The sequence below is a fragment of the Acipenser ruthenus genome, chromosome 25 (assembly GCF_902713425.1).
Source record: "Acipenser ruthenus chromosome 25, fAciRut3.2 maternal haplotype, whole genome shotgun sequence".
NCBI lineage: Eukaryota > Metazoa > Chordata > Actinopteri > Acipenseriformes > Acipenseridae > Acipenser > Acipenser ruthenus.
Window position 1 is genome coordinate 24,833,735 of NC_081213.1, and position 27,717 is coordinate 24,861,451.

At 36.3% G+C, this 27,717-nt stretch overlaps 1 protein-coding gene across 3 annotated transcripts; it reads left to right on the forward strand.

Annotated features, from left to right (window-relative positions):
* The first annotated feature begins 483 nt into the window (after positions 1 to 483).
* Positions 484 to 27,427, forward strand: LOC117413865 (sodium- and chloride-dependent GABA transporter 3-like). 3 transcript variants are annotated; one of them, XM_058999809.1, is made up of 15 exons: positions 484 to 769; positions 1,237 to 1,470; positions 3,085 to 3,219; positions 3,721 to 3,861; positions 4,481 to 4,562; positions 6,316 to 6,448; positions 9,767 to 9,901; positions 20,291 to 20,394; positions 20,727 to 20,851; positions 22,089 to 22,201; positions 22,418 to 22,555; positions 24,505 to 24,607; positions 24,719 to 24,819; positions 25,156 to 25,326; positions 26,049 to 27,427. In XM_058999809.1, the coding sequence occupies exons 2-15, from the start codon at positions 1,251 to 1,253 to the stop codon at positions 26,199 to 26,201; spliced, it is 1,854 nt and encodes a 617-aa protein (XP_058855792.1). In that variant the 5' UTR covers positions 484 to 769; positions 1,237 to 1,250; the 3' UTR covers positions 26,202 to 27,427. The 3 variants fall into 3 exon arrangements, with proteins under 3 accessions (XP_058855792.1, XP_058855794.1, XP_058855793.1); XM_058999811.1 differs by lacking the exon at positions 484 to 769 and adding an exon at positions 778 to 850; XM_058999810.1 differs by lacking the exon at positions 484 to 769 and adding an exon at positions 915 to 1,072.
* The last annotated feature ends 290 nt before the right edge of the window (positions 27,428 to 27,717 follow it).

A 27,717-nucleotide genomic window follows, 5' to 3' on the forward strand; every position in this document is an offset into this window, starting at 1 on the left:
TTTCCTTCATTGTACAGCTCCGGGTATTTTGATATTGCAAGAATTATTATTAATTTACTAGGGCATTTTGAAAAGTACACCTACCAAACCTGTAGGTTCATTACACATTTTGCAAGGTTATCATCTACAACTGCACGACTCAGGCTATTGCATTGTTATAATTATTGATTTTACTCTTTGTGTCACACAACACGCAATAATGTATGTAATACAGTATAAGGAACTCTTTCTTTTGTTCATGTCTGTTAATTTAAATTGTATGCAATTTGTGGGTATGTTTTATTGTAATTATAATAAGCAGTTGCAAGATCTATTGCTTTGTGGGTTTACGTGTGTCCAAGCGTGACATTCCAAGCTTCTTATCAGTAATCAATCTCTGCTTTGAAGCGTCCTGTCCGAGTGGGGAGTTTCTTGGTGTCGCTGCGTTAATTGCTGCGCTTGTAAATGACATTACTGCTGGAAGCGACAGGCTATGTGTTGTTGTTGGCCACATGGATCTGATCCAGTAAGACAGGCGTTTGTGATCAGTCTGAGGCAGAGCATTTGCAAAATTTACATCGCCTGGGTACCAGATATCTCCATAACTGCAATCTTCCCTGAGAGAGAGAGAGAGAGAGAGAGAGAGAGAGAGAGAGAGAGAGAGAGAGAGAGAGAGAGAGAGAGAGAGAGAGAGAGAGAGAGAGAGATCAACAAAAAACAAAACGGATCCAGAGATCTTTTCTTCTGACCATCGTGCCAGCCAGGAAGTTTTACTGTACAACCTATATTGGTGAGTAATGTGTCTTCATCTTGTCAAGTTCTGCATTCATCCACTGTGGAGAAGTCTTAATTAATCCTAGTTTCATCAAAGGTGATCCTGGCTCTAGGTCTTTGCCTCTCACATTGATGCCACTTTGTATTCATGTGCATGTGACGTTCAGAGAAAACTATCTCTGTTTGTTTTGGGAGGATCCGCAACATTTAAAGTAAAACATCGCAGAGATGATGTATATTGTAACGGCACCCTTTGAGGGTTTGCACCACGTACTACGACACAGTTTGTAGATGAAAGCTGTCCTCAGCTGTTGATTAGGTATCGTTCTATAGAAAAATAAAATCCCTCTTTCTTTCTCTCTGTCTATATAATGGTCAGATATTGTTCTATAATATTGACAAAAATTGAGTTGTAACATGTTTTTTTTTTTTTTTTAATAAATAACAATGAATCTCTGAAACTCACTGGTTTTCTTCACACAGGCTGTTGAAACGTCATGACGGATGAAAAGACTATTCCAATAATTAATGGAAAACCAGAAGATGCAATGGACCCCGAAGCTTCCAACACCAATTTAGTCCGCAGTAATGACAAAAAAGTGAATGAAAGAGGCCATTGGAATAACAAGGTTGAATTTGTGCTCTCTGTGGCAGGAGAAATCATTGGACTGGGGAACGTGTGGAGATTCCCTTACCTTTGCTATAAGAACGGAGGAGGTAAGAGACATATATTAATTGACAGAACAACAAATCTACTACCACAGTTATCCAATTTATTACAAAGATTAAATGAAACATTAAAATAAAACAAGCAGAAAAAAAAAACAAATTACATAGTTCTGAAAATAGTGATACTGTTTGGAAAGTACTGCAAGAAATACGTTAAACAAATACAAATACTTCAGCAGGTGCTCTGATCATATTATCTTATACAGTCCAAACAAAAATGCTGCTAGTGTTATTGGGAAAATGTAAGCAACAGTGCAATTATGCCTATGAAGGATTTGTATTATGCAGTGTTAACATGTGTTTAGTACTAGTGTGAGGGGTGTGAAGCAGCCAGTTTAATGAGTGTCAATTAAGAGACTTCCAAGAGAAATACATGAGCCCAGGCCTTGAAGTTGCACATTTACTATGAATTGTAACCCTGGCATTTGTTTTATATTTACATGCTAACATTCTAAGGACACACAGCATCTTTAAATATCCTCAAGGCGTGTGCAGGTTTAAAAAACTAGACACTCTGAACCATAAAGTTGCATTAAAATGTTTCTGATTTATGTCATTATACCAATTTATTTTTTAACTTTAAGGCAGGACAAAAAACACTATAAAGGAATGTATTATTCAGTTTACAAGTGAGGATACTTTGATTTAATGTGATGTATGGTCCAAGTACAACAGGTCATGCTGCAGTAGCATGCTGAACAATATGCCAGGATGAATGTCCTGGTTGAACCTGGCCAGTGATGTTTAGGCCCTTTTAGGGAGCTTTCTTAAGCACTAATTTATTAAATGAAGTACACGGCAAAACATATATTATCATTATTCTTTTTCTAAAATATGGATAATTTCATTTGCTGGGGAAAAAAAAAAATTCTGAGGCAAAAAAGAAAGCAAAAAAGATCCAAACCAGAAATATCCCGATACCCAGAAATGTAATTTATTGTAGGGAGTCTTAACTTGTTTCTTATTTGCATCACAGTTGCATTTGCTGTTTTATTTCTACCAGAACAAAACATTGCACTAATGAGGGTGTGACCCATAGTGTCATACCGTACACTTATAAGCATATGTTTATTTTCTATTTAGATAAAAAAAAGAAAAAAAAGGCTGGTCCATAGTTATAATATATGCTGTGTTGGTTCTGTGGCAGCACAGTGTTGCCATTTGACGTACTGGAAAATTTAAGGTGAAATGAGTGTAACTGTAATATGGTAACAGGGCTGAAAAGCATACCTTTGTGTTTTGTTTGACTTCTCAATCCACCGGTACAATAATGTGAAGACTTTAAATGTTTCACACTCAAAGGTACGCCACAGCATGGCTGATTTACGAAACAGGAGTGCTATTCAGAGAATAATAGAGAACAGGTCATGTACATGGAATAACACTGTAAACCCATCAAGGGTGTCTAACAAGGAGTTACAATCTCGATTTGTTATGTGGTTAGGCGAAATATCAGTGCCTTGCACAGCTGAGTGCAGTAGCTGTGTAAATTACATGATCTAAGGATCTTTACATAACAATATTGATTTAGTTTGTATTATGTGCAATTTAAATTACGGTAAAGGGTGTATGTTAACAATTCCCTTTTCTGATCATATCTAGGTGCTTTCCTAATTCCATATGTGATATTCTTTATCTGCTGTGGAATTCCTGTGTTTTTCTTGGAGACTGCATTGGGGCAGTTTACAAGTGAAGGAGGCATCACATGTTGGAGGAAAGTGTGCCCACTTTTCGAAGGTAATTATATCTATGTTTGTAGCTGCAGTCCCTCATACCTGACTAGCTAAAGGCAGTCTCTATAAAACACATTGCTTTTCCTTTGCTGTATCACATTTTTGTCTACAGATAATGGGTCATGCTCTGGTTGACATGAATGGTGGAATCAGAAAACAATCATAGTTGCAGGAGGGAGCATGATCTTTGTTACACCAAGAGAAATTCTCTAAGAACGCTCCTAAGTAAAAGTTGAGAAATGTATTCCCAGGGGGGATTAATGACCCAGGCTGTGTGAATAATGATATCAAAACAAGCAGGATAGTGCTTCAAAATATAGAACTGCGATGCAGACAACACATGATAGAGCGCAGCTAAAGTAATGCGTTTCTTGCAAACACTGCAGGGTGTTCTATAACTTACTATATGTTCATGTTTCTGTGAAGCAGAAAATCTGAAGCAAACACAGAGTACACTTTGATTCTAAGTACACTTTGATTTAATCATTTTCTGTTTTCTTTACAGGTATTGGATATGCCACCCAAATCATCTGCGCTCATTTAAATGTGTATTATATCATTATCTTGTCATGGGCTATCTTTTACCTATTTAACTGCTTTACAACTGATCTACCTTGGGCAACTTGTGGACATGAATGGAATACAGGTATGCATCATCAAATCTGCAACAACAGGTTTGCAAAATAGTGCATACAAATGGAAGTATTGAATACGATCTTAATTGCTGCAGATCTCAACACCTCCCTCTTAAAACTAATAAACCTGCTAAATATCATACAGAACTCCACCTTATTTGTGTTGTATTTAGTGATGTTAATGGGCTTTGGTTGGTCCCAGTTTAGTCGCTCCCCCCAATACATCTCATGCAGGGGGATCTTAAAAGTATCAAAAAGGAATTACAACTGCATGTCAGCTCTGGGGAATATGGTAAAGAGAAAAGTCACAGCTCTCTTTTCCTCTAATAACAACCAGAAAGAGTTTGCAGAGGAGTGGTGCTCTACAGGACCAACAATCAATTTTCTAGAAGGCAATTAATAAAAAAAAAGGCTGGTGTATTTCTTCTAATGACATCTCTATAGAAATACACCACCATGTTTGATGTATTGCCTTCTAGTGAATTGAAGCTGTTCAGTTATCATATGAACTCGATCTTGTGTTGAACAAACACTCAAACACTTGCATGGAGTATGCTTTTGGTGATGTCTGTGGCATGCAATATAAGTGAACGTTAAGAGGTATTTGTCTTCTGTTTCCCTCCTTGCCAGACAACTGTGTGGAATTCCAGAGGGCAAACTCAACTAACTGCACATATGCCAATGCAACCTCTCCAGTTATTGAGTTTTGGGAGTAAGTATTTGTTATTTAATTTACTATATGATTACCTTGGTATCACCACATGTTCATGTATAAAAACAGATGCTGCAACACGTCATTCACCCGAAGTATGTACTCAATCAGAGAGGTGAACAGAACACTCAAATTCAAATACACTGCATGTCAGTTGAGGTTCATACTGAATTTTGCATAAGAGTACACTGGGTAATTAGCTGCAGTTTATTAAATATCCAGAAGATGGAGTTGGTGTATTGTAAATATTTATTATTTACCAGTTGAAGGCTCAAAAGTACATCGTAACATGACTAGTGGGTGGGGTGTAGATGTTAAAACCTTACAGAGACCTTAGACCTCAATCTTAGTCCTTTACTTTAACAATTTCACCAAACCCCACCCCTTCTTAGTTACACCAATAACTTTATACAGCACCTCCACCAGCTGGACACAATATGAAACAGGTAATCATATTGAGTTTTATGTTTCTGTTGTAAAGAGTACAATTATGATTGCGTTATTGTCTTCACGCTTGATACACAGCTGTTTTCTATGACATTCCTAGTAACTTTTTTATAACCACACTGGTTTAACCTCTGCCCATGTCGATAATATAGACTACTTTGAAGTAGTGTCTTCACATTTGGTACACGGCTGTATTCTATGATTCTCTCAATAAATTATAATGTATAAACAATATTGAAATTTAAAAGACAGTTCAAATGAGAATGTGTGTTTATACAGTAAATTTAGCTATCACTATCACTGCCTTTACATTTAAGCTCTAGTGCCGAATTTTAAAAACAGGAAATTATTTTCATGTTTCTGATTCAGTTTCCTGCAGTGTTCAAAGCACGTCTCAAGGAGTTTTCTGATCTCTTGTATTTTAAACGTTTGGATGTGTCGTCAAAAAATGAAAACATTGGGAATTGGTTTACTGTCCAGAATTATTTTGGCAATAAATGAGCTTTAAACAATAAACCAATGAAAATGTACAACTGAAATGCGTACCCTTTTACTGTAATCATTTGTCATTCCATTTACATTACTAGTTAACAAGGAAGTTAGCACAGCTAAAGATGGCATGGCTCCAACTTTGGCATACTGTATTATTGTTATTAAGTATGGGTTTTCTGTACAGTTGCCAATGATAGAGGTTCTAACTGTGTTGCTGTTTGTATTTCATGTGGGGAATGTGTAACAAACTAGGACTATACTGTAAGCACAATATCAACAGTGCTACAGATACTTGAGTGTTAGTGAGTCGGATACAGTACATGTATAATAAGTTATCTTTCTTATAATCAAACAGTAATATTTGATGTGTTTTGAAATCACCACTATGTTTACTGGGCTCAAGCTGAAGAAGTAGTGAAAGCAAAATACCATTCGCATCTTTCTCTGGCAATGTTTCTTAAACCTCCTGGAGTAATAAAAAAACAACTTTGTTTTTGGAAGAAGCCATTGGTTTATTGTTCATAGTAGTTTCTTGCTAGTTTTAAACTGTTAAATCGCTTTTATTCCTTTCACAAAAATGCCTTTCTTCAAATCACTTGCTTCAAAGTAGGAACCAAAAGTACCCTAACAGCATGAAGTCTTTGCTTTGCCAACAGCTGTTGTTGTACACATAATTCAGCAGAAAAAAAATCTGAAAAGACCCAAATTCCTGTCCTGAACAGTGACCCTTTATTGAGTCACATATATCCTGTTCTTTTTTAAAATATTTGAAATGGCATTTCCATTAAAAACGTAATATATGTGTTCATTTCAGACGAAGAGTTCTGGGCATATCGAGTGGAATTGAACACATTGGGGGATTACGATGGGAATTGGCTGGGTGTCTTCTCTTAGCTTGGATCATATGCTATTTTTGCATATGGAAGGGCCCAAAATCTACTGGAAAGGTAAGAAAAAATCATTCACTAGAAACCCAGGGCTAAATGAAACATAGGCAGTACTCTATCTATGCCTGCCTGCTGGTAAGCTTCATCAAATTGCTGTATGGAATTGCAGCCTCAGTTATAAACGTTACGCATATATAATATTAGTTTTTTTTTTTAAGTTGCGTGATTGATTTGGAATTGGTTTTATAGAAACCAGTTGCTGTGCTGTTGAAAGTAAATGCATTTTGCATGTACTGCTCTGGGGTAAGGCACACTTACTAATACATAGCAAATATCGTAAATTTGAAGGGAATGCGTACTCGCAAAAATTACAAACTTAGACCATAAAGACCTGTAATGCCCCTTTTTTCTAGAACAGGAAATGCTGTTGCATTCCACCTTGACGTCTTTAGAGTATGATTAATTTAAAAAAAATCTGTTAAAACAGTTCATAAAAACAAAGATATGCTGGAACAAAAGATGAAAAAAGTGTAACACTGGAAATGTTTTACAGCCTGTTCAGCTAGAAAGCTTTTAAAGGGGTTCAGTCCATTGTCCTCACGATTTGAAAACAAAACAGAGCTCCGGCCTTCCTTTACCTTTGCCTTTTACCCACCATCCTTTGCAGTATAAGGAGCCGGGTCCCATTGCCAACAGTTCGGATTCAGTCACTAGCCCTCCTCAGAACTATTTTCAATAGCACCCTTTAGAGAGTCTAATAGATTCAATGAGGCATAAAGAAACAGCAAAGAAAGAGAGAGATGTGTGAAGAAAAAGAAATGGGCCCACATTGTGCCGGTCCAGGAAAAGGAGCTGGGCAGCAATGGTTATATCTCCTGAAGTGCCTTTTGTTTCAGCATGAAGTAATAGCAAAGAATGCTCATTCATGGCAAGGCTCTAACAGCCAGGCTAAGATTGATTTCTGTATTCACAGGAGGAAAGTAGACGGTTCATGAGATGCATGCAGAGTTTCTCCGCTCTTGCCTCCCATGTATGAGGAATTAAAGCAGCGAGCGAGAAGGTTTTTTTTGTTTCATCGCCATACAGACCTGAGCATTCAAGGCCATCTCAAAGCTGCGCTGCAGGCCTTTGTGTGCTGCTGGAGAGTGTTTCTCACATAGCTGTGGTCACAGTAAACTACAACTGTAAATCAAAAGAATGAAACATTTACCACTGGGTTCCCAAGGGTTAAAAAATAATAATAATCAAAGGCAAAACATTAAGAATAAAAGTCTAAAGATGTGAAGTACTTCTGAGGTTTGTTTTAATAAGACCCTGAACCATTTATAACTATTTCTCGTTCTAATACAGCAAATAAGAGGCCATTAATTTCAGGTGTCTCCTTGAGAGAAAAGTACCAACCTGAAATGTGCAATTCAGAAAAAAGGAAAAATAAATCATAATGATATTTATCTTTATTCTGGAACATGCTACAGTAGCTGCTGGGCATGGATACATACCTTGAAGGTACTGAGGCCAATTGGGAACAAAACCTTTTAAACATTTAATCATGAATTTGAAGGGATGCGTCAAAATGGAAACGTAGACTTGGATAGCTTTAGAAAAGGAAAAACACAGTATTTGAATAGAGACTCAAGACCTCCATATAGGTGGTGTCTTTTAATTTTGGTTTGTGTGATGGGACCACATCGGTACACAAAACTGTCCCAATTACTGTACCCTGTGTATTGCTAGACTAGCAGCATATAGCCATTTAGATTCAGCATGTAAGCCCATATCGACCAATTCAGCAAGATTTTTTAAAATAATTTTATTGTAAAACCAAAGATAGTCCAACTCAACTAAGCTTAATATGTTTTTCTAGAATCAACCCACTTTTACAACTAGAAGTGTTAATCTGTCGCCAACCATGAGTTTGTTAGCTGTTAGCATGCTAAAGGATACCGATCTTGAATTCCCAACACTTTAATCTTGAGTCTGCTATGATGGATTCAATACATTTCTCTTTTCATTAAACTTTTTTTAGACTGTAAACAAATCTAACACAAGCTTTAGGCATGCCTTTTGGGATGATGAATATACGTACGTACGGTTATATCTGGAAATCGCTTGCACAAATAAGATGAAACTTTATATGAACATGAATTCTTTGTCACCTAAGAGAATAGTTTAGTATTCAAGTCCCATCTTGTCCTTAGCTGCTCTTGAAAGACCGCCAACAGTGGGGCATGTTGGTGCCAGTTCCAAAGGAGTTGTTGTGACCACGCCGAGACCAACAGAACTCGTTTCACATAGACCTCCAGAGTAAATGGAATTACTTTTGACTACCAAGCAGGGCTGGGATTGATAGGTCATCCCAAAGGTGAAAGTGCCACAGCCTGTTCACCCCAAATCCTTTCCTGCTGCCCCTCTCAGTGCCCCAACAAAGCCAGTTTCTGTATTTCTTCCCCGAGGCATACACTATAGTTAGGAGAGTACCGTACTCTGATTAGCCACCTTGTTTAGATTAAGCCTGTTGAGAAAAAAGTTTGATAGTCTGTGAACATCAATGTGACAAGTCGTGTTCTAGCAGAGGCCCAAGCATTCTATTTTTATATCTTCTGTGTTCATGTGGCATGAGATGTTTTGCTGAGTGCTTTTTTTCATCAACCCACTAGTGTAGGTCAAGGCTTTGCCTCCCTGTTCCTTCTGAGCTCTCATTTTCCAATCGGGTTTTGATAAGCATTTTCAAAGAAGAATGTGGTCAATCATCAGGGGAATAAATGTCAGGGTCACTAACCTTTTAATTGTAAGTGCTGGAAATACATGTAATCACATTCTTATTTGAAATTGTGCTTTTTTGAGGTTTTTTTTTTTGCTTTTCATTGTGGCTTTGCTTATTGTTGGCTTATTATTTTTTTGTCTGAACAAGATATAAAAAATGGTAGTATTGAATTCTGTACATGGGAAGTACTTTATTATAAGCCTATGTGTTGTGTTTCCATGTAATTCGCGTGTAGCTTTCACCCTTTGAATGAAGCCCTCTTTAGCTTGGTACATGAACAACAGTAATAGCACATTGATGGGGTAGCAGGTAGCGCATGGCATCTTAGAAGAGATTTTTTTCTCTTCTTAGAAAATGAATTATGTGAAAAATATATAAAATGTACCTCCACCCTATGCCCCTTGTTACTGGTACAGCACATGCAGTACAGTGTAAAAACACTGTTCTTCAAATACTGTATATATTCAGACCCTTAGGATAGCCAAACCATGTGTGATCTTCCCATCAATTATTCATGCACTGTATTATGTTATACCATTACATTTAATTATAATTAAAAAGTCATCATGGTTCACTTTGCCAAGACATTAATAGATGTTTTGTTTTTTTCACAGGTTGTGTACGTGACTGCCACGTTCCCTTACGTGATGCTGATGATCTTACTGATTCGAGGGGTTACTTTACCTGGAGCTGCAGAGGGAATAAAGTTCTACCTGTATCCAGATCTCTCACGCCTCTCAGACCCACAGGTAGGCCAACACTGCCAGATAGTTCTTCTGCTGTTTTAACACCAGATTATATGAACATGGATCCATTAAAGAAGGCATGAGCAGAGGCTGGCAGAGTGTAAAGAGGTTATAAGGAACACCTACTATATCCTAATTTGGTTTATATTGAGTAATTGTGGATCTGGTGCGGCTGTTTGCTGTTATTCATAAAAAAAGTATTTTTGATTACAATATAATTGTGCATTAGAAGTGCATTCTGGGTAGAGAGAAATGCGTGCTGTTATTTAGGGAAGTGCTGATTTGAAGTGCGCTCTCTCTACCCAGAAGTGATATATATATATATATATATATATATATATATATATATATATATATATATATATATATATGCATATTTGGAGCTGGAATATTTACCTACGTTGATTTAAATGATTGCCAAACATGTGTCTGCAAAGTTACTCGTGTGCATTGTAACCAGCTGTGGTGAATGATGTGGTAAAATCCAGCGTGGCACATTTATCCTGACCAACATAATGAACTGTTGATTTAGTTATAAACCGCTGAGTGTGTTTTGTTTCTGTGTTTGTGCATGGTTAAACAGTACGTGTAACTGTGCTGCTCTGCCCCTTGGGGCTTGTGTGACAGTTATCAGGTCCCTAAATCTGTTTTATGAGGGTAATAGGATGGTAACATTTGTTTACTAAAATAAAAATTGACCAAATTCCCATTGGGCTTATTTTTTTTTTTTGGATTATTAATTTTTAAATTATTACTATGCAGGACAGCCTCTATAAGATACCTTTATTAAAAATGTGCATGGATTAATCCACCAATTAATCTACTGACTAATCAACTAATGCCCATAAATTAACTGATCAAAATTAGTAATCGAGTGACAGCCCTAATATACAGATATAGATAGATAGATGTTATCACACATTTTGTATGACATATTTCGATATGTTGTGTGAACTCGATGGAGTTCGAGAAGTTGCTATCTGGATGATGTATGCTGCTGCTTTTTTGGGGGGTGCTTGGGGAGGGGTAAATGATTTGAATAACACTGTCCCACGAGGGCAGCATGTCCTAAAATGTTATTCATTGAATAGCAATGCAGAATGACCGGTGGGTGGAAATTGGTCACTGCCAAGACTCAAGTGAATGTCGTTGAGTTCCACCATTTCCCTTCAGCGGTGTGGTTTTGTTGCCAAACAGCAACCCATAGGCAGAATAATGACAACCTGTAAATCATCCTGCTTTGAAACTTAAGATGGCTACATACCAAGGCCACAAAAGACTGCTTTTGGGCAGGTCCAGAGAAAGCAGCCACATTTGCTTTTGCAGCATATGAATGAGTAGATTGGGTTAAACAAAAAATGTTTTTCTTTCTTGGAGAACCTACTCTTTTAATAAAAGAACTACTGTGAGAAGCTTTGTATTGTATTGACATGTTACAGGAAATGCATTATTTAAAATCTCTAAAGCCGGATGATGTCATGTTTCTTACATGACAAATATTATATTACTTTTTTGTGGATAAATAGACAGCAGTACCTAAAAAAAGCATTTAAAATAAGTACGGCAGTTTGATAAGAACAGGCTGTTTGATAAACCTGGTTTGAGATGGAAAAGGGAAAAAAAGATGAAAGTCAAAAAGTGTAATATGCATCAGTGACTGAGCTGAGGTGCTGGGTTTCTTGTCGCTCCAGTTAAAAAGGTCAGTATTCATCTTTATCTATTGTCTTAGTCAGCTTTCCCCCTGCAGAGCCTTCTTGTAACCAGTACAGCATTTTCTTGGCTTATGAACATGCAGTTTTATATCAAAGGGTTTATTTTCCTTCTGTAAATGAATTGCAGTAAGGCAAGGGTGAACGAAGATGTCAGTTTAACTAGCTGCTTGGTAATTCATTGACCTCATACAGGGCTGGATTCATAAATCTTTGTGACCTTACTTTTACTGGCACCATATTTTATAGAACCTTATTGAAAGTGCTGTTCACACTGTATATAGTCAGTGTTTATAGTCTCTTTGCTGCCTAATGGCACAACGAATCAATTGATTAATGAAAGAAAGCGTGTAACCCTATAAAATTACGTACCTGAATGAAGGTGTATTTATTACAGGTTGAGGATACAGCCCACTACCTAATATATTTGGTTCTCTAAAATAAAAATAAGCCCTTTCACTGTAATAATTAAGAAGGTGGCACTGCTCACCATAGAAACAAATAATCCCACTTGTGAGGAACCATTATTTACAAATGTTTGCTGTGGCCTTCCCCAACTGTGGCATGCAGATAATGGACACCATTGTAATGCCTGCACAAATCCATTATATTTCAGGGACGTGATCTGGCATTACTCTGTGTAAAAAGAGAGTTTTAGAGTGTGTTTTGGCTCCTATTCATTAATTAATACCAATGTCACTCTTTCCTGTATTACAAGGTAAAAACTTTAAGAAACTAAGTCAAGTAGAGAGATGTTTTCGCTAGAAGTATTACAGTACCTCAGAATTCTGATTGAGGAATTTTAGGTTATGGATGATACTTTAGGGGTATGCATGTCCCGGGCGACAGAAAATGTTTTTTTTTTTAAGATATATCTTGAGAATTGCTCATTCATGTGTGGCATTCCTTAGCACAATATCAGATTCATTATAGTTCATGGTATCCGTATAATAGCTGATTAGTTGGGCAGAGTAAGAATAGGTAAAATCATAGTAAAGAGCAGGCAAGCAAGGCGAATCCCTGGCATGCATAGTAAAGCATTGTAAAAACCAAGGCAGCTCGATATAGTGAATGTGCTGGGTACTATCTAAGTTACAGTAGAATGGTACAGTAGACGTTTTCAGTAAACACTGCTGTGATATATTTATTTTCTGTAAGTTTTTTTTTTTTCCTGTGCTGGATATTTAAAAGAAAAAACTATTTTACAGCATTAGTATGTGAAATGATTGTTTAAATGTGCAGATTTAAGTAACAAATCTCAATAGGATGGTTGTAAAAGGCAAGGCACTTCCCATACTGTATTTGTATCTGAATTGACAATAGTGGCATTCAAAGCAGTTTTTGTATTTTTAATATATCTGAAGCAGTCAGGTTAGTACTTTACATAAGAACTAGGCAAATAAACGGATGCCTATTCTGATGCCATAGAAAATGCATGCATATGAATAGGTGGTTTGCATGGAAAAATTTCTAAGACAACCAATTTCAATATGTAAAATAACTTTACATTTTAAAAATAGTTTTTAAAAAAGAAAAAAAAAACTTGAACTGTTTTTATTTTTTTTAATTAAGTTTTTTAGTGATCTTTCAATACAAAAGTAAAATAAAAATAAAGTAATAACAACAAAAACTGTATTGGGAAACAAACATATTTTAAAGGTTGGCCTGAGAAACTCCCTTGTACTCGACGAAATTGGAGACTGCAGTTAGTATAGCACAAGCATCTGGTCATTTGAATGCAAGGAAGAAATTCCAAAATTAGACCTGGCAAAAAAAATTGGGCTTTTGAATATTCAAATTTACTCAATGAGATGTACTTGTTGAAATCTAGGTACTCCACACACCTGATGGCACAGAATTATTCATACTGAAAACAGCAACTACAGTGCAATAAAGAAAAATACACAGTACTGGAAGATTACAGTCATTGAAGCTGAGCCCTCTATCAAAGTCTGTCCGATCTGATGTCTTACCCATCATGACTGAATCTGACTGGATGCTACAGTATTTGCATATCAGACAAGTCGTTCATATGATTGGCAGCCTGGCATTTGCATTGATGTTTATTTTGCATATTTTTTTTATGAGAATGATGTGACGTTTATTTCATGACCTCCCGGTGGCATGATGGTGTAAGCTTTCAAATTCTCTTTGGAAATCAATTTATTCACAATGATGGGTAACCTCTCCCTCGAAGGAAATCAATTCCATTTTCTATGAAATAACAAGCCAGGCAGTCGTTTTGGACAGGAGGTCAAAATCAAGATCTGTCTATAAATTCCCTATTGGTGTTTGTGCTACCTTCCATTCAGTCAATACAGCAATAGCTACCAAGATATCAGCGACAACCAATCCATCACACATCCGTGAAGACACGCTGCTTATTAGTCAGCGGCCCTGGAAACCTGTTATGCTTGAAAACTGTCTTGCATTGGTTATTCCTTCTAGTAGTGTTTATCTGGCTCTGCTAGAGCCTTTTTTGCACCTGTGCTGATGTCCCATCCTTTCAGCAACTGTCTTCCTTTTGCTTTGCTGCGGGCGGATTCATGCTGCATATAACACTGGATGCAGATATAATTACTAGAGGTTATGGGCCATTTTTTGGCAGTTATCTTAACTTGAAGCAACCCCGGGGGTTTCTAGTTCTTCATGTTCTGTGCCTATAATATCACTGAGTGGTTATGCTTCATAAAGGGTGTGTTGAGTTGGGATTGAAGAGGCTCTGACCCTAAAGGTGGTCCTTTATGTCACATGGGGCAGAACTAACCTTATTTTGCAGATTCAATTACCATGTAGTTTAAATAGATTTAAAGGAAACATCTTCCCCCGAGTTTTCACAAGGCAGTGGCACCCTTAGTAATGAGACTTTACATTCACACAAATAAACAATCAGTTGACACACAAATATCCTCCTCACTGGGAATTGAGAGGGTTATGGACCAGTTTATCTTTTACTCTCTGTAGGGTTGTCTGTTTCAAAATATTCATTATTTGAATTGCTTAAATTGATTGGGCTTGGAGTTATTTTTTTTTTTTGTAAGACACTTTTAAGATCTTATCAAACAAATACAATTTGCATTACAGACACATACAGAAGCAAAGCAGATCATGACAAGTTAAAAATCTGATTTGCACCAATCCCTGCATCAGATTTATCTTTAAATTATAAATGGAATAAAAATGAATTGACGGTGGTAGAAATACATCTTCATACTTCATCAGTGCATTTAATTTAAGAAGGCGTTCTGAAGTTCTCATTAGAATTCATCATATTCAAATTAAACTACTTCAGAAGATTTGGCAGCACAAAGGTTATCATTAACAAATAGCAAAAGCAACACAGGGCCCAATATTGGCCCATGAAGACAACCAGAAATTACAGGATACCATTTGGCAGATTGGCCTTTAACCAGATCCTGCTGTTTTTGTTGTACAAACAAGCCTTGGTCCATTCCAACAGCCAAAAGTCTTGTGTAGAAGTAATTTATGCAGCACACTATCAAAAGCCTTCAAGAAATCAAGATTCACTGTACAAACTTGATATGCAACGAATGGTGAATGGCTTTCTTATCTTTTGTTTACTGAGGCCAAATTATTGGCATTGTTTAGTATGTCTAGATGTGATTGACAAGACTTTTTCTAAAGGTCAATAATAAACACATTATAGTTGGACACCAATCTCCCAGGAATAATTGCAGATGTGCAGAGGCCTGTTATATTTTTAAAATAAATTACACAATTGTGGAATACTAATAACTATTTAAAAAAATATCCCTATGTGGGGATTTCTAATGTTTGAAATTTGTGTATCTGCAGCTGCACTGTTTTGCTTTCCTCAGTTTGGTGTACCTCCGTTCCCATGTTTTTAAATTACTCGCCAATTCGGGCGGGATCCCCAATTCTCTGGTCCGCTTTCACTCCTCGGGCTAGCCTGAATTTTAAAGTCTGAATTTGGGCTGGGAGGAAATTACATCACTAAATGTCAATCATTAATGTTGTAGGGGACGGGAACGTACCGTACGGGACATTTTGGCTGGTATTAAAATCGGCAGATTTGCTACCTTGTGAGATTTTGACTGATTTTGAATTGCCGTTTTTTCACTTAGCACAAAGAAAAATGCAATGCAGTTTTGCATTTATACTTTTAATTCCAAAAAGATTCAAATAAATGTTTACTTAATGAAATCTGTCTGCTGAAACATTATCTCATTTACAGTAATTTGTTATACTACGATGTCACTGCAGCAACTTGGAGAACAACAAGAAATGCATTTTAATCCGTTAGACTAGCAAGCACTGGTAAAATCAGCTCAGTTTTATATGTTTTATATGAAAAATGCTTAAAAGAAAAAAGAACAGTCCTACTACAGAAACAGGCACAGTTTACACTGCCTCTGGGTTTCTGATCGCATCAGATCAATTCCACATGTTGTAAATCCTTTGATGGAAATGTCTGGTCTACTTTTAATGTTTTTAAGCAAATTTGCTTCATCACTGCCATTCTCATATATCCACCTTGACATCTGACACATTATTGTCCAGTGCTTCTTTCCCTGTTCTGCATACCAGTCTGCCAGAGGTATATGTACTGCATGAAACAAATGCTAAAGAATATCTAGATGGATTTATCTTTTAAATCATCGACAATTTGACTGTAATACCGTCTGTAGTGAATGCACGTCTTGACTTTGAACGCGCAAGTATTTCCTCCCCAACTCACATAACTTGGGTAACTCGGAAAACCATGGAAACGCTTCCTTTTTTACCAACTCGAGTTGTCCATCAACTCGAGTTCTGGGAGAATTCATACCAATTCCAGCGCACTCGAGTCGACTTACCGAAACAAGGTATTGGTGATGTCAGTGGGCCTTTTTAAACCAGATTAAATCATTGTCTTTATTTTCACATTTTATGTACTGTAGTATGATTGTGCAGTTTGTAAAACATGTTGGCATATTGTACAGGGTTGGTTTGTTTCAAACACAGGTAGTTTGTTTTAGGTGACATACCGGAATACAAAAGGGAGGTTAGTATGAGTAATCCAAAGTGAGCAAAAGCAGCAGGGTTGCTATGATTTAATAGTGTCACAGCATTTTTAAACACACTCGTACATTATAAAAAATAGGTAACTATGGTAAAGCATAATAAATGCATAATACAAGCCTGGAAAAAGCATGGGAACCTGAAAAATATATTGGCGTTAGCAGTATTTAGCCCCCTTAGTCCTTATAATGAAGATACTCATTTCAGGCTCCTTTCAGTAACATTAGCAGAAGTTAGAAACGTGAATGCCTAGCAACCCAAAGAAATCCTTACATGGAGTGAAAAGGAAGTGATTTTCATGTAATCATTCACTTCTACAAAGGCTGTTGTCAGGTAGACATAGAAAACACAGCTGTTTATTTAAAACAGAGTTTCAGTCTTGGGAAAAAAATCCCACGGAATCCTATTCCGCTCAGGCTGTAAGTCATTTTCTTTTTTTAAATCAGGCTGCTAACAAACACTATGTTTAAAAAAATTAAAACACAAAACTGTTATTATAACATTTGTGAGTTTTTGTACAGTTTCAACAATTAATGTGTCCACCTGTAGAGTCTAGCATACTAGACCCACCAGTGTGCAAAACTGGGGACAGCTTTGTGGAATGCCTTCTGAGAAAAGCGATGGATTTCCTTATGGCAGTGACACCAGGGACTTCTGAGATGAAATATTGTACTGTATGCACATTCTAGGATAGACCTGCCTCAGGCAGATATCAATGATTTGTGACTGAGTGTAACAAATGTGCCATTTAAATGAAATAGCCGCTGATGATGTTATTGATGTTGCTTTTGAACTTAGTATTCCAAAACATGTTTTAAAGACCTTCCAGAGATTGTCTTATTATATGGTATCAAAGAATCACAGTCGTGTTATTCCAAAAGGGATGCTGTGTACTTTTAACGTAGGTGTCGAGGTATAATTCTCCTTAGTAGTAGTTTTATAATAACAGTTTGTTCACCTGAGTGAAGCATCTCCCTGCTCAAATCTCTAAAAATTAAAAACAGATTTGAGAGATAACCATTTCTGTGTGTTGGAAGGAGTTCTTAAACAGCCTGTATTCAGCCAGAGCAGTCCAGGCATGGCTAAACAGAGCACCCTGAACAGCTAAATTCCTGCTGGACACCATCAATGCGAGTTATAGTGGGCAGAATGGGAGAGTTGAGAGTAGTTGTGTGTGAAATAAAAGGGCATAAATGAACATTAGCGGAGAAAGGGTGGCCTTAGAGTAAAGCAGGTTTGTGTTTGTAGGTCAGAAGTGTTGCCCTGGAAACCATCTGAGTGAAGCAAATACTGCAAATTGTCAATTGTTCCCCAGTAAATAAGATTAGTGGCTCAATGGTTATGTGAGACCATTTTAAAGGAAAATGACGCATTTGTCTCTGTCTTTCTGCTGGCCTATTTTAAAGAATATATTTAAAGTCTTATATTAAGGAAGTATAAACTCAGCTTTGTTGTTGTGTTGTTATGCATGTACTCCCAAATGCATGATGTCTTGCGTTTTAGGTGATTTTGTATTTGCAGTGCTGTTCATAAGCACTCAACATCAGCTTTTGGGATGTTTGCCTGAGACCTCACAGCATTTCCTGGTTGACAAGTATAGAGAAACGTTGGCTACATAACAGCATCATTCATGCAACTGTGGATCACTTAAAGAATGAATTGTCCATTCTTTAATTTAGCATGACATTTCTCAAACCAGTAGTAGTACTGAGGGAAATTGATAGTGACATCTACCATGCTCTTAAAAGTGCAGTACATTAAGTATCCCTGAATGTAGCTCAAATTATATTGGAAAAGTATTTTATTTATTTAAAAAAATACTTCCTTTAATGTCCCAGTACAAAAAAACACACCCGCACCTTGATAAAACAGGTGTGTATCTAATCCGCTAAGCATCTGCCCCAAGTAAAGAAAACAAGGTTTTGCATGCAGCCCTGCTGTGTTGGAACTGCTTCCAATTACACTGAATTTCTCAATCTGTTCATGGTTCTAGTGCGAATGGTGGGGAGTGAGTATATCTCCAAAAACCTGAACATTCCTGCCAACTACATTTCTATTGTATTTGTAAATCGACATTAACAGAGCAATACCAGCCAGTGCCAAGAGGGGGAGCCAAGTGTCTATGTAGAAATAGATTTTCATAATTTAATATCCAGCAGCTCACTATTATGTAAAGATAAAATGTGCACATCTAGGTGTAAACATTAAGGGCTAAGTTAAGGCTAAATATTTGCTCAAAATCGTCATTAGCAAAGAAACAAAAAAATTCAGAAAGGAAAAACACACCCATAAAATTACCAAACCAGAAATAAACAACTAAGAGTTTGAATTCAGGGGCTTAAATGGAGTGTTACACTTTTCATATTTATTGTGGATGTTTAATTGGTGTTTTTTTTTTTTTTAATTCAGAAAAATAATTGTGCTAATGACAATTTGGATTAAATAGCTTCTAGCCCTAGATGAATTTGTCTTTAAATGTGTAGAAATATTATTATTATTATTATTATTATTATTATTATTATTATTATTATTATTTATTTCTTAGCAGACGCCCTTATCCAGGGCGACTTACAATCGTAAGCAAATACATTTCAAGTGTTACAATAGAAGTAATACAATAAGAGCAAGAAATACAATACATTCTACTCGTATAGAGTAGAATGTGACTCCAGGTCAGGTTGTGTACTGTTGGCTGATAGAATTTACTTTCAGAACAGCAGTAGTACGAAGGAGTGTAAGAAACCCTCTTCAGTAAATCTTTTGTATTGCTTGTTTGCTGGGTGACTTGCATTGAATGCAAATGGAGAGCTGTGTTAGCTAGCAAGTTGAGGTTCAAATGGTTTTTTTGTTGTTGTTTTGTTTTCTTTGTGTCTAAATGCTTTTTGAGTGCCCCAATCTTCATGTGAGATATAATCTGGAATGTACAGATTTTTATGTCACTGATATGTCTTTAAAATGTATCCAAGTGTACATATATTTGTGTTTAGTATTTTAGAGACACAGTAATTCATAACTCATGTATTTACTGTAGATAATTTACAAAGTTAGGGTGCATACTGTATTGTTAGCATTTCATATTTGTGAAAATCTGCCCCCTGCTGACTGGCAAATGTATAGCACTGTAGAATATGGGAACCTTTGTGAAAAATATGTTTTGAAATATAGATGTCATTTTTTCTGTTGTATTTGCATTTCTAATTGTTTGAAGGTTATAGTGTCCCATCAGAAGTTGGTATTTTGGTGAACAATATTTGGTAATGATTATTTTGGTATCTGTTTTCCCCCAAAGCAGGCAATATGTGTGCCAGTGAAGAGGAATAGCCTGCAATGGGGGCAGTAGTAGGGGGTGAGGCCAGCTAGTTCTGCCTGTCCAATTGAGATTGCAATAAGGGGGTGAGGTCAGATGTGGGAAGCCCAAGCATGCCATACAGTATGTGACACCTGCTAATGGGAAAGGACAGGCTGCTAGATTGTCATGTAACAGGAACTTTGTTTTTCAAAATACGTTGTAAGAGTAGAATTGATGTTTTACTATTTATCAAATCGTTGACAGATATGAACAGCATCGAACGTTGATAATCTAGATTTGTCTTTATTTATACATGCATATGTAAAAATTGTTCCTCTTTATTTTCCCTAGGTTTGGGTGGATGCAGGAACACAGATCTTCTTCTCCTATGCTATCTGTCTTGGTTGTCTGACTGCTTTGGGAAGTTATAACAGCTATAACAATAACTGCTACAGGTAAAGTAGTTTGCATAGCCAATGTGAAATGCTCTAATTGAATTCAGTTAGGTGAATATATGTTTATGGTTTGTGTCGGGTATTCTCAAGTACAATTCAGATCCACATGGTGGTGCTATGTTTCATGCAAAATACATTTAGAAGTATATGTAAATAAAATAAAATAAAAATATGTTTTAGCATATCCCCAATTGTGATCCAATTAGTTTACATAAATATGCTGTGTTATACTGTAGTATTCATAATACTGTATTCAAGCGAATCATTTTCAAAAGACAATACAGATCTTCATTATTGTAGTTGTGATGTAATATGTGGTTCATTTTTTTTAGGGATTGTGTTATGCTGTGCTGTCTAAACAGTGGCACTAGTTTTATTGCTGGTTTTGCCATTTTCTCAGTCTTGGGATTTATGGCTTTTGAACAGAATGTTCCCATAGAGGCAGTAGCAGAATCGGGTGAGTGACAAGAGAAAGACGTGCAAGCAGTGTGATGTGGGGAGGAATTGCACTTCCATAGAGGCAACTGTTATTATATAATTGTATATTTGGACATACTATCTATTGGTCACCTCACTCACTGTCATCTATATGCATTTGCCTACATGTCATGCTGTGTATATTTTAACTAATGTAAAAGTAAATCTACATAAATAATGTAACAGTTTTTATTTTTGCCTATACCCACAATTTTTGAACAAAATTCTAACAAAATGAACAATCAAATTCAAATTGCTTGACCAAATATTAAGGTTTAAATCTGAAACACTCCCGTGTGCTGATATAGCACAAATATTTGAGCCGTTTTCTTCCTATCATTTGAGCACTGTTACATAAATCCCTTCCATAAAAGCTATGGCAGCAGAAAAGATTCACATGTCACCATAGCAACCAGTTATGAGATGCTTAGTTGTATAATCTTAAGGAGGGTCTACTGGGTCTTGCACAGAGAACATACATTATTTAAGACACATTCAGCTTTTAAACATAACCTCTTGTTTAACATTCAGGAGGAGGTTGACTAAATATATTGAGAGACACATACAGGTATTCCTGTTACTGTTTAACGGGATGTTCTATACATGGTTATAGAACCTTTAATAGACTTTTGAATAGATTTACCGTAAAAAACAGTTTATAAGTCACACCGGTGTATAAGTCGCCCCCCCCCCTTTTTAGGACCCCCTAAAAATACCTAGAAAATAGACTTATACAAAGGTTTTTACAGTTGTTCATTACAAAATTAATTACATTTGACATAAAGTTGTATAACTGCTTTGAAAATCTCTCCCTGGGATAAATATGTGAAACAACTGGGGTATTTTATGAAATATTGTTCTATGGTTGTTGTTACAGGATTCTGTACTGCATGGCGTGCATGTAGATCACAATAACCAACTTGTTTAAGGCACTGACACCTGTAATGTGTAATTCTTTTATTCTTGGTGGGATATGCTGCTAAAACACCTGGGCTATATTCCTTGACTGGTTCTTTACAAACGTCCATACGTTGTCCATAATTTCAACATGTCAAGGACATTTTGAACACTCTCAAGCAAACGTTTTCAATTCTGTTCCCCATCATTTCCATTGGTAGTCAATTTAGCGTGAGAAGTTCATGTTCACAGTTCCTTCTGTGCCAGGTCTCTTTGCTTAAATCTCAATCCTAGGCCTGTCAATTCATTTTTGTTTTCAGGTCCTGGGCTGGCGTTCATTGCTTATCCAAAAGCTGTCACAATGATGCCTTTGTCACCCTTATGGGCTGGATTGTTCTTCATGATGCTCATCTTCCTTGGGTTGGATAGCCAGGTATAAAAATAAATACACATAATGCAATATTGTATTACAGAGCATGTTATCAACAGGTTTTGGCATGATTTTTGCATCTCTAGAATTGGACCCATCATAGTTCATTCTGAAGTTAGAGCAATACCCATTTAAAAGAACGGAACACAATGATATGATACTGCTCAGTATTTCTTGTGTGTAACACTTGTTTCTTTCCTGGATTTCTGTGATTTGCAGTTCGTCTGTGTTGAAAGTTTAGTGACTGCAGTAATGGATATGTATCCAAAGACTTTCAGAAGAGGTTACAGAAGAGAGCTCCTGATTCTTGCACTTTCAATATTCTCCTACTTCATTGGGCTCATAATGTTGACAGAGGTAAAAAAAAAAAAAAAGTGTGCTTTTTATATACAGATTGGGATATTCTAACATCATTTTGTATGACCTACAGCTATGGCCAAAAGAAACTAGAACCTGAAAAAGTCTACCGAAAGCCATAATAGTAGTACAGTATTTCATGTTAGATTTAGGAATGCCACATTTTTCAATTTGTGTCAGTTTTAGCATATGGGAAACTACAAAGCGGTATGTAATTCAATATGTTAACACAGTATTATTCAGTGGGTTTCATTCGACTTTAGATAGAATTGTATAGGGTGATGCTAAACTTCTGGCCATAGCTGTACTGTATGTTGTACAAACCTTTCATATTATGGGACTCTGGTTCTTTAGTTGGCTGTGTTAAAATAGCTGTTTGGCTAGACAACAGCAATAGAGTCCTCCTGGGCTGGTACATGGGCTGCAGTAGGATGGTGACATTTCAAACTGGGTAGAAAACCGTATGGATACATCTTGTTTAGTTCAATGGGCTGCCAGTGCTTGGTACTGTATGTTAAAGGGTTAAAACAAGCACGAAACATTGAAAGGATAAAAGGTTATATATCTATTCTGTGTGCAGTTACATTCAAATGTATTACATGCATCAGCTGCTAGATACTTTATGCTTCACAGCATATAGGTGATGCATATATATTTAGTGCTTCTTGACTATGCAAATGGATGAAAGGTGTAGGGATAAATGCATGACCTTGGTTTAGTATTCATTGCACACACCAGTGAGAAATTAGTCTTAAGCCAAGACCCTTTGCATTTCACGTGAAATCAATGAATGTGCAACTCTAGCTGGATATGTAAGAATTTAAACTATTAGTCAAGGTGCTATGGTTTTCAGCAAACAGCTTTTAGACAGTGTTTCAGTATTTGTCATAAATAAAATCTGGAGGTCAATTTCAATGATTTCCACAACAGCAGATCTTACAGCAGGTATTAAACGTGTTCATCTCCAGTAAAGTATCTTATTAAATGTAGTGAAAACTCCAGTAGGATTAATATAGAGTTAAAAGATGGCCGAATGTGGGTCTTCTGCTGTTAAGATTATTGAAATGGACCTCTTAAGGGTTATGCGCTATACAGCTGAGCATCCAAACTGCTCTTCATTATGTTTATTTCTGTTTGTATCGGCTATTAAATCAGCTTTGGCATTAACAAATTATGTTTTCAATGTGCTTTGTAATCTGTCTATGAAATGAGCAAGATAAAGGCTACAGCTACTGTAGGACTGGATTTTCATTTTAACTGAGGCTTTAGCCAGGCAGGAACGTGTCTGAAAGCCATTATATTTACATTTAAGATAACGCTTGTTTGTTAACCACAGTGGGGTTTAGGTTTGACGACTGATATCATTTAAACCATCAGAACACAAACATGTCATTTTAAAATCATTTTAAGTAGTTATTGACTTAGTACTTTGGTATTATGTATTATTCAGAGTTTGGCGATGTTTGCAGAGTTGAAAGGTTATGATTAGGGCTTCTGATTTTCGGTTTTAACCGATAAAAACACCCCCAATACAAAAATAATTGGTGTATTTCCAGTAAACACCGTAAAAACACTGGAAATGGTTACTCAATTCACATTGACTTTACCCCTTTTCCTGTGAAATAAATAAATAAAATACCCTTCCTGACTTGAATCTCGCTTTGACTTGTTCTGAATACTTTAAACCCACCCCAACTACTGAGTTGCAGCACATTCATACAGGAAAGAAAGCACAATTGAAGTGTGCAAGCACTGTTGAGTTACTATACATATTGTAACCCAAGAATTTTGGAAAGTAACCGAAAATAAAGATTTCATACAGTATCTAAAAAGCGAAAGGCCTGAAAAAAAAAATGTATATAAAACTCGAAAATAGCTAGAAATAAGCAATAAACCCAAAAAACGAAAGCCCGGATTATGATGTATCTAATGCCAGTTTCTTTTGACAGGGTGGAATGTATGTTTTCCAGTTATTTGACTCCTATGCTGCCAGTGGAATGTGTCTTCTGTTTGTGGCGATTTTCGAGTCAATCTGTATAGGGTGGGTTTATGGTAAGGAATAGTTTTCAGTACTATTTTTTTTTTTACTTTGTATAATGATGTAATTGTTAATGATATGCAAATTGCCGTTTCCTGTTTGCTAATCGGTTGCTTTATTTACAGGCAGTGATAGATTCTATGACAACATTGAAGATATGATTGGGTACAGGCCATTAAAATTGATCAAATTCTGCTGGATGTTTCTAACCCCAGGCATCTGTATAGTAAGGTTTTTTTTTTTTATTATATAGTTATTAATCATGTTATTAGATTTTACTTCAATACCCTTGTCATTCTTTGGGTCTATTTTAAATGATGAGAACTGTAATGGTTCTAAATACCTCCTGTAAACCTGTCCTCTTGTTTGTCTTTGTGTTGTATTTAGTGATGTTAATAAGATTAAATCATTCCTGGGGCAGTCATTATTTTATTAAATCACTGTTTATGTTAATAAAATGGATACTGCTTGTCTGTGTACTATATGTGAAGGTTTATTCAAAATGTAATGTGTTCTCTGAGTCTTGTATAACTTCTAATGCACATTTTTGTATTTATTTTAGAGCATCTTCCTGTTTTACTTGATAAAGTATAAGCCCCTGAAATATAATAACGTCTATGTGTATCCTGATTGGGGGAATGGAATAGGCTGGATGATGGCTCTTTCATCCATGATTTGCATTCCGGTCGGGCTTTTAATTCAAATATTACGAACAGAAGGAACCTTTTCAGAGGTAAGGGGGGGGGGGGGGGTTGGGGTTGGGGTTGGGGTTGGGGTTGGGGGGGGGGGGGGGGGGGGTATTTTATATATGGTCTGTACTCCAGTTGAACTAAACTTGTATATTGTTGACTTTGGAAAATGTGATGTACAGTATTACAAAAATCATATTCCACCTTACAACCAATACCTAACCCAAACTGTAAACATGCTTAGCTGATGCTAGATAATTAACCAGGCAGCAGTTGATTTATTTTGGAGGAAAGAACAAAATTAGACAAAGTCCAAGTCCCAGTAGGTCACAGAATCCCATCGCTGAGGCTTAAAGTGCAGGCAGAGTACAAAGTGGAAGCACAAAAGACTATTTATAGAAGTCCTAAACTGGGCTTCATAATTTATATTCAGAGCAAGACGCAGTGAGAAAGATGATGAAGAATACAAGGAACTCATTACATTTTGAGTAAACAAAGTGTAACATTGTATGCCTGGGGTATAAAAGGAGACACCATTGAAAGTCTTTAAAGAGCTAAGAAAGAGCTTCCTCTTCCTCTTCCCTTTCTTTCAATCGTTCAGTGATGGGGAGCTGAGTGAGTCTCCCAAGAGCAGTACAAATGTAATGTTATATATAAAACTACATCTGAAAGAATGCTCAATTAGGACTGAGGTAATCGCACCAATTCTCACAAGTTTGCTTGAAGCTCTTCATAGAAACCCAAACTGTTCTCGTTCTAATTTCAGAGAATTAAAAAACTGACCACAGCCAATCCAGATCTGAAGATGCGAGGTAAGCTAGGCGGAAGCTCATTGTCCTATGCAGTTAATGACTGTGATGCCAAACTCAAAGAAGAAGGAAATATCTCAGCAATCACGGAAAAAGAAACACACTTTTAAGCAAAAAAAAAAAAAAAAATCCTTGTCGTTTTGTAAAAAATTATAATAAATAATATTCCATTTAATTATAGAATCGCTTGTTTTGCACAAACTCAGTTAACAAGTTCATTTTTTAAGTATGCATTATAATTAAGAAGGTGACTTTTTATTAATTGTAAAAGTAACCAACTATAAATTGTACTTGAGATAAGTGACTTCTTGTAATATTGTAACACAAGTAAATGTTTACTGTTAGAATGATGCCAATGTATAATGTGCTGTAAAACTTTTATCCTTGAAAAAGTGTTTGTATAGATATGTTTCTAATTGTAGATATCTTCAGACCATTCCAAATATGAATGTATGTCTATGGGGTGAGAGGGGGCTAAGTTTCCTGTCTACTTTGCTGTACACGGGTTTCTAAAATGCTAGTTTAATTCCAGGGTACTTTATTGTTCCTGATGTTTTTAACTATCTGTTGAAATGAAGCACCCTGTTTTCACTGTTTCCTATTTACTCGCAGGGCGAGTTTGGAGAGTGCTATTTTTCCTAGATATTTTATAAGACTGCTAACTCAGAACTCATACCACATGATTAAACTGAGTTTAATCAAAGTTGACTGATATATACCCAGTTTTGGTTTCTGTATGATATTTCAAGAGACATTGTGTATACTTACTATATAGCTATACTTGTCTTAGTTTGTCTACATGATTTTATTCAGGGGGAAATCCTTGCTCTTTTGCATCAGGTTAGTGTGGCTGATGTTGAGGTAACAGCACCAAGCACTTAATACAGTTATGTTTAGAGTGTAACAAAAGCCGGCAGCTTTGAAGGGTACCCTAAGAACAGCCATAGCTTTTCCACTGCTGCTACAGTATGGTGAATTTACTAGGAACCCTGTACACATACATAGCCCTTTGGCATGGTCTACATCGTCATGTATTATTACTAATGCTTGTGCTTGTACATTTGCACATTAAATACTGGTTTAACAACTTTATTTTTTAAGTTTTGTTTTTTTAAAGTTTACTTCTAGTGTTTGTGTACCTATTTCTGAGATAAAAAAAAGTGAAAAATCATGTTTCTCTGAAGACTTTTGATATACAGTAGTCCTTTTGAAGTTTTAGCAGTATATTGAGATGTTTGTACTGTATGTATTGTTTTACACACAGATTTTGGTATTCACAGGGCACAAGATTCTATTGTCTGCTTAATCATTTTTAAAAATAAAGAATAAAAAGTAAGATTTGCTGTCTGCTTTCTTTTGATAACATGCTTGGACAGGGTTAATTCAAGGTCAGATGCTTCTAAAATCTAAATGTTTACTCTTTGAGATGCTAATTTTCACAATAGATAGAATTAGGGCGATGCTGTATATTCACTATTAAAAAAACAAACAAACAGGTCAAACATAGATCATAGACAAGAGTCCCACAGCTGTCATCATCTGTGCATGATTGTTATAAACATGTGGTCAGAACCTCTGATTGCCGAAACATTCTGTTAAAATCCATTTTTATTTAGAAGGTAACAC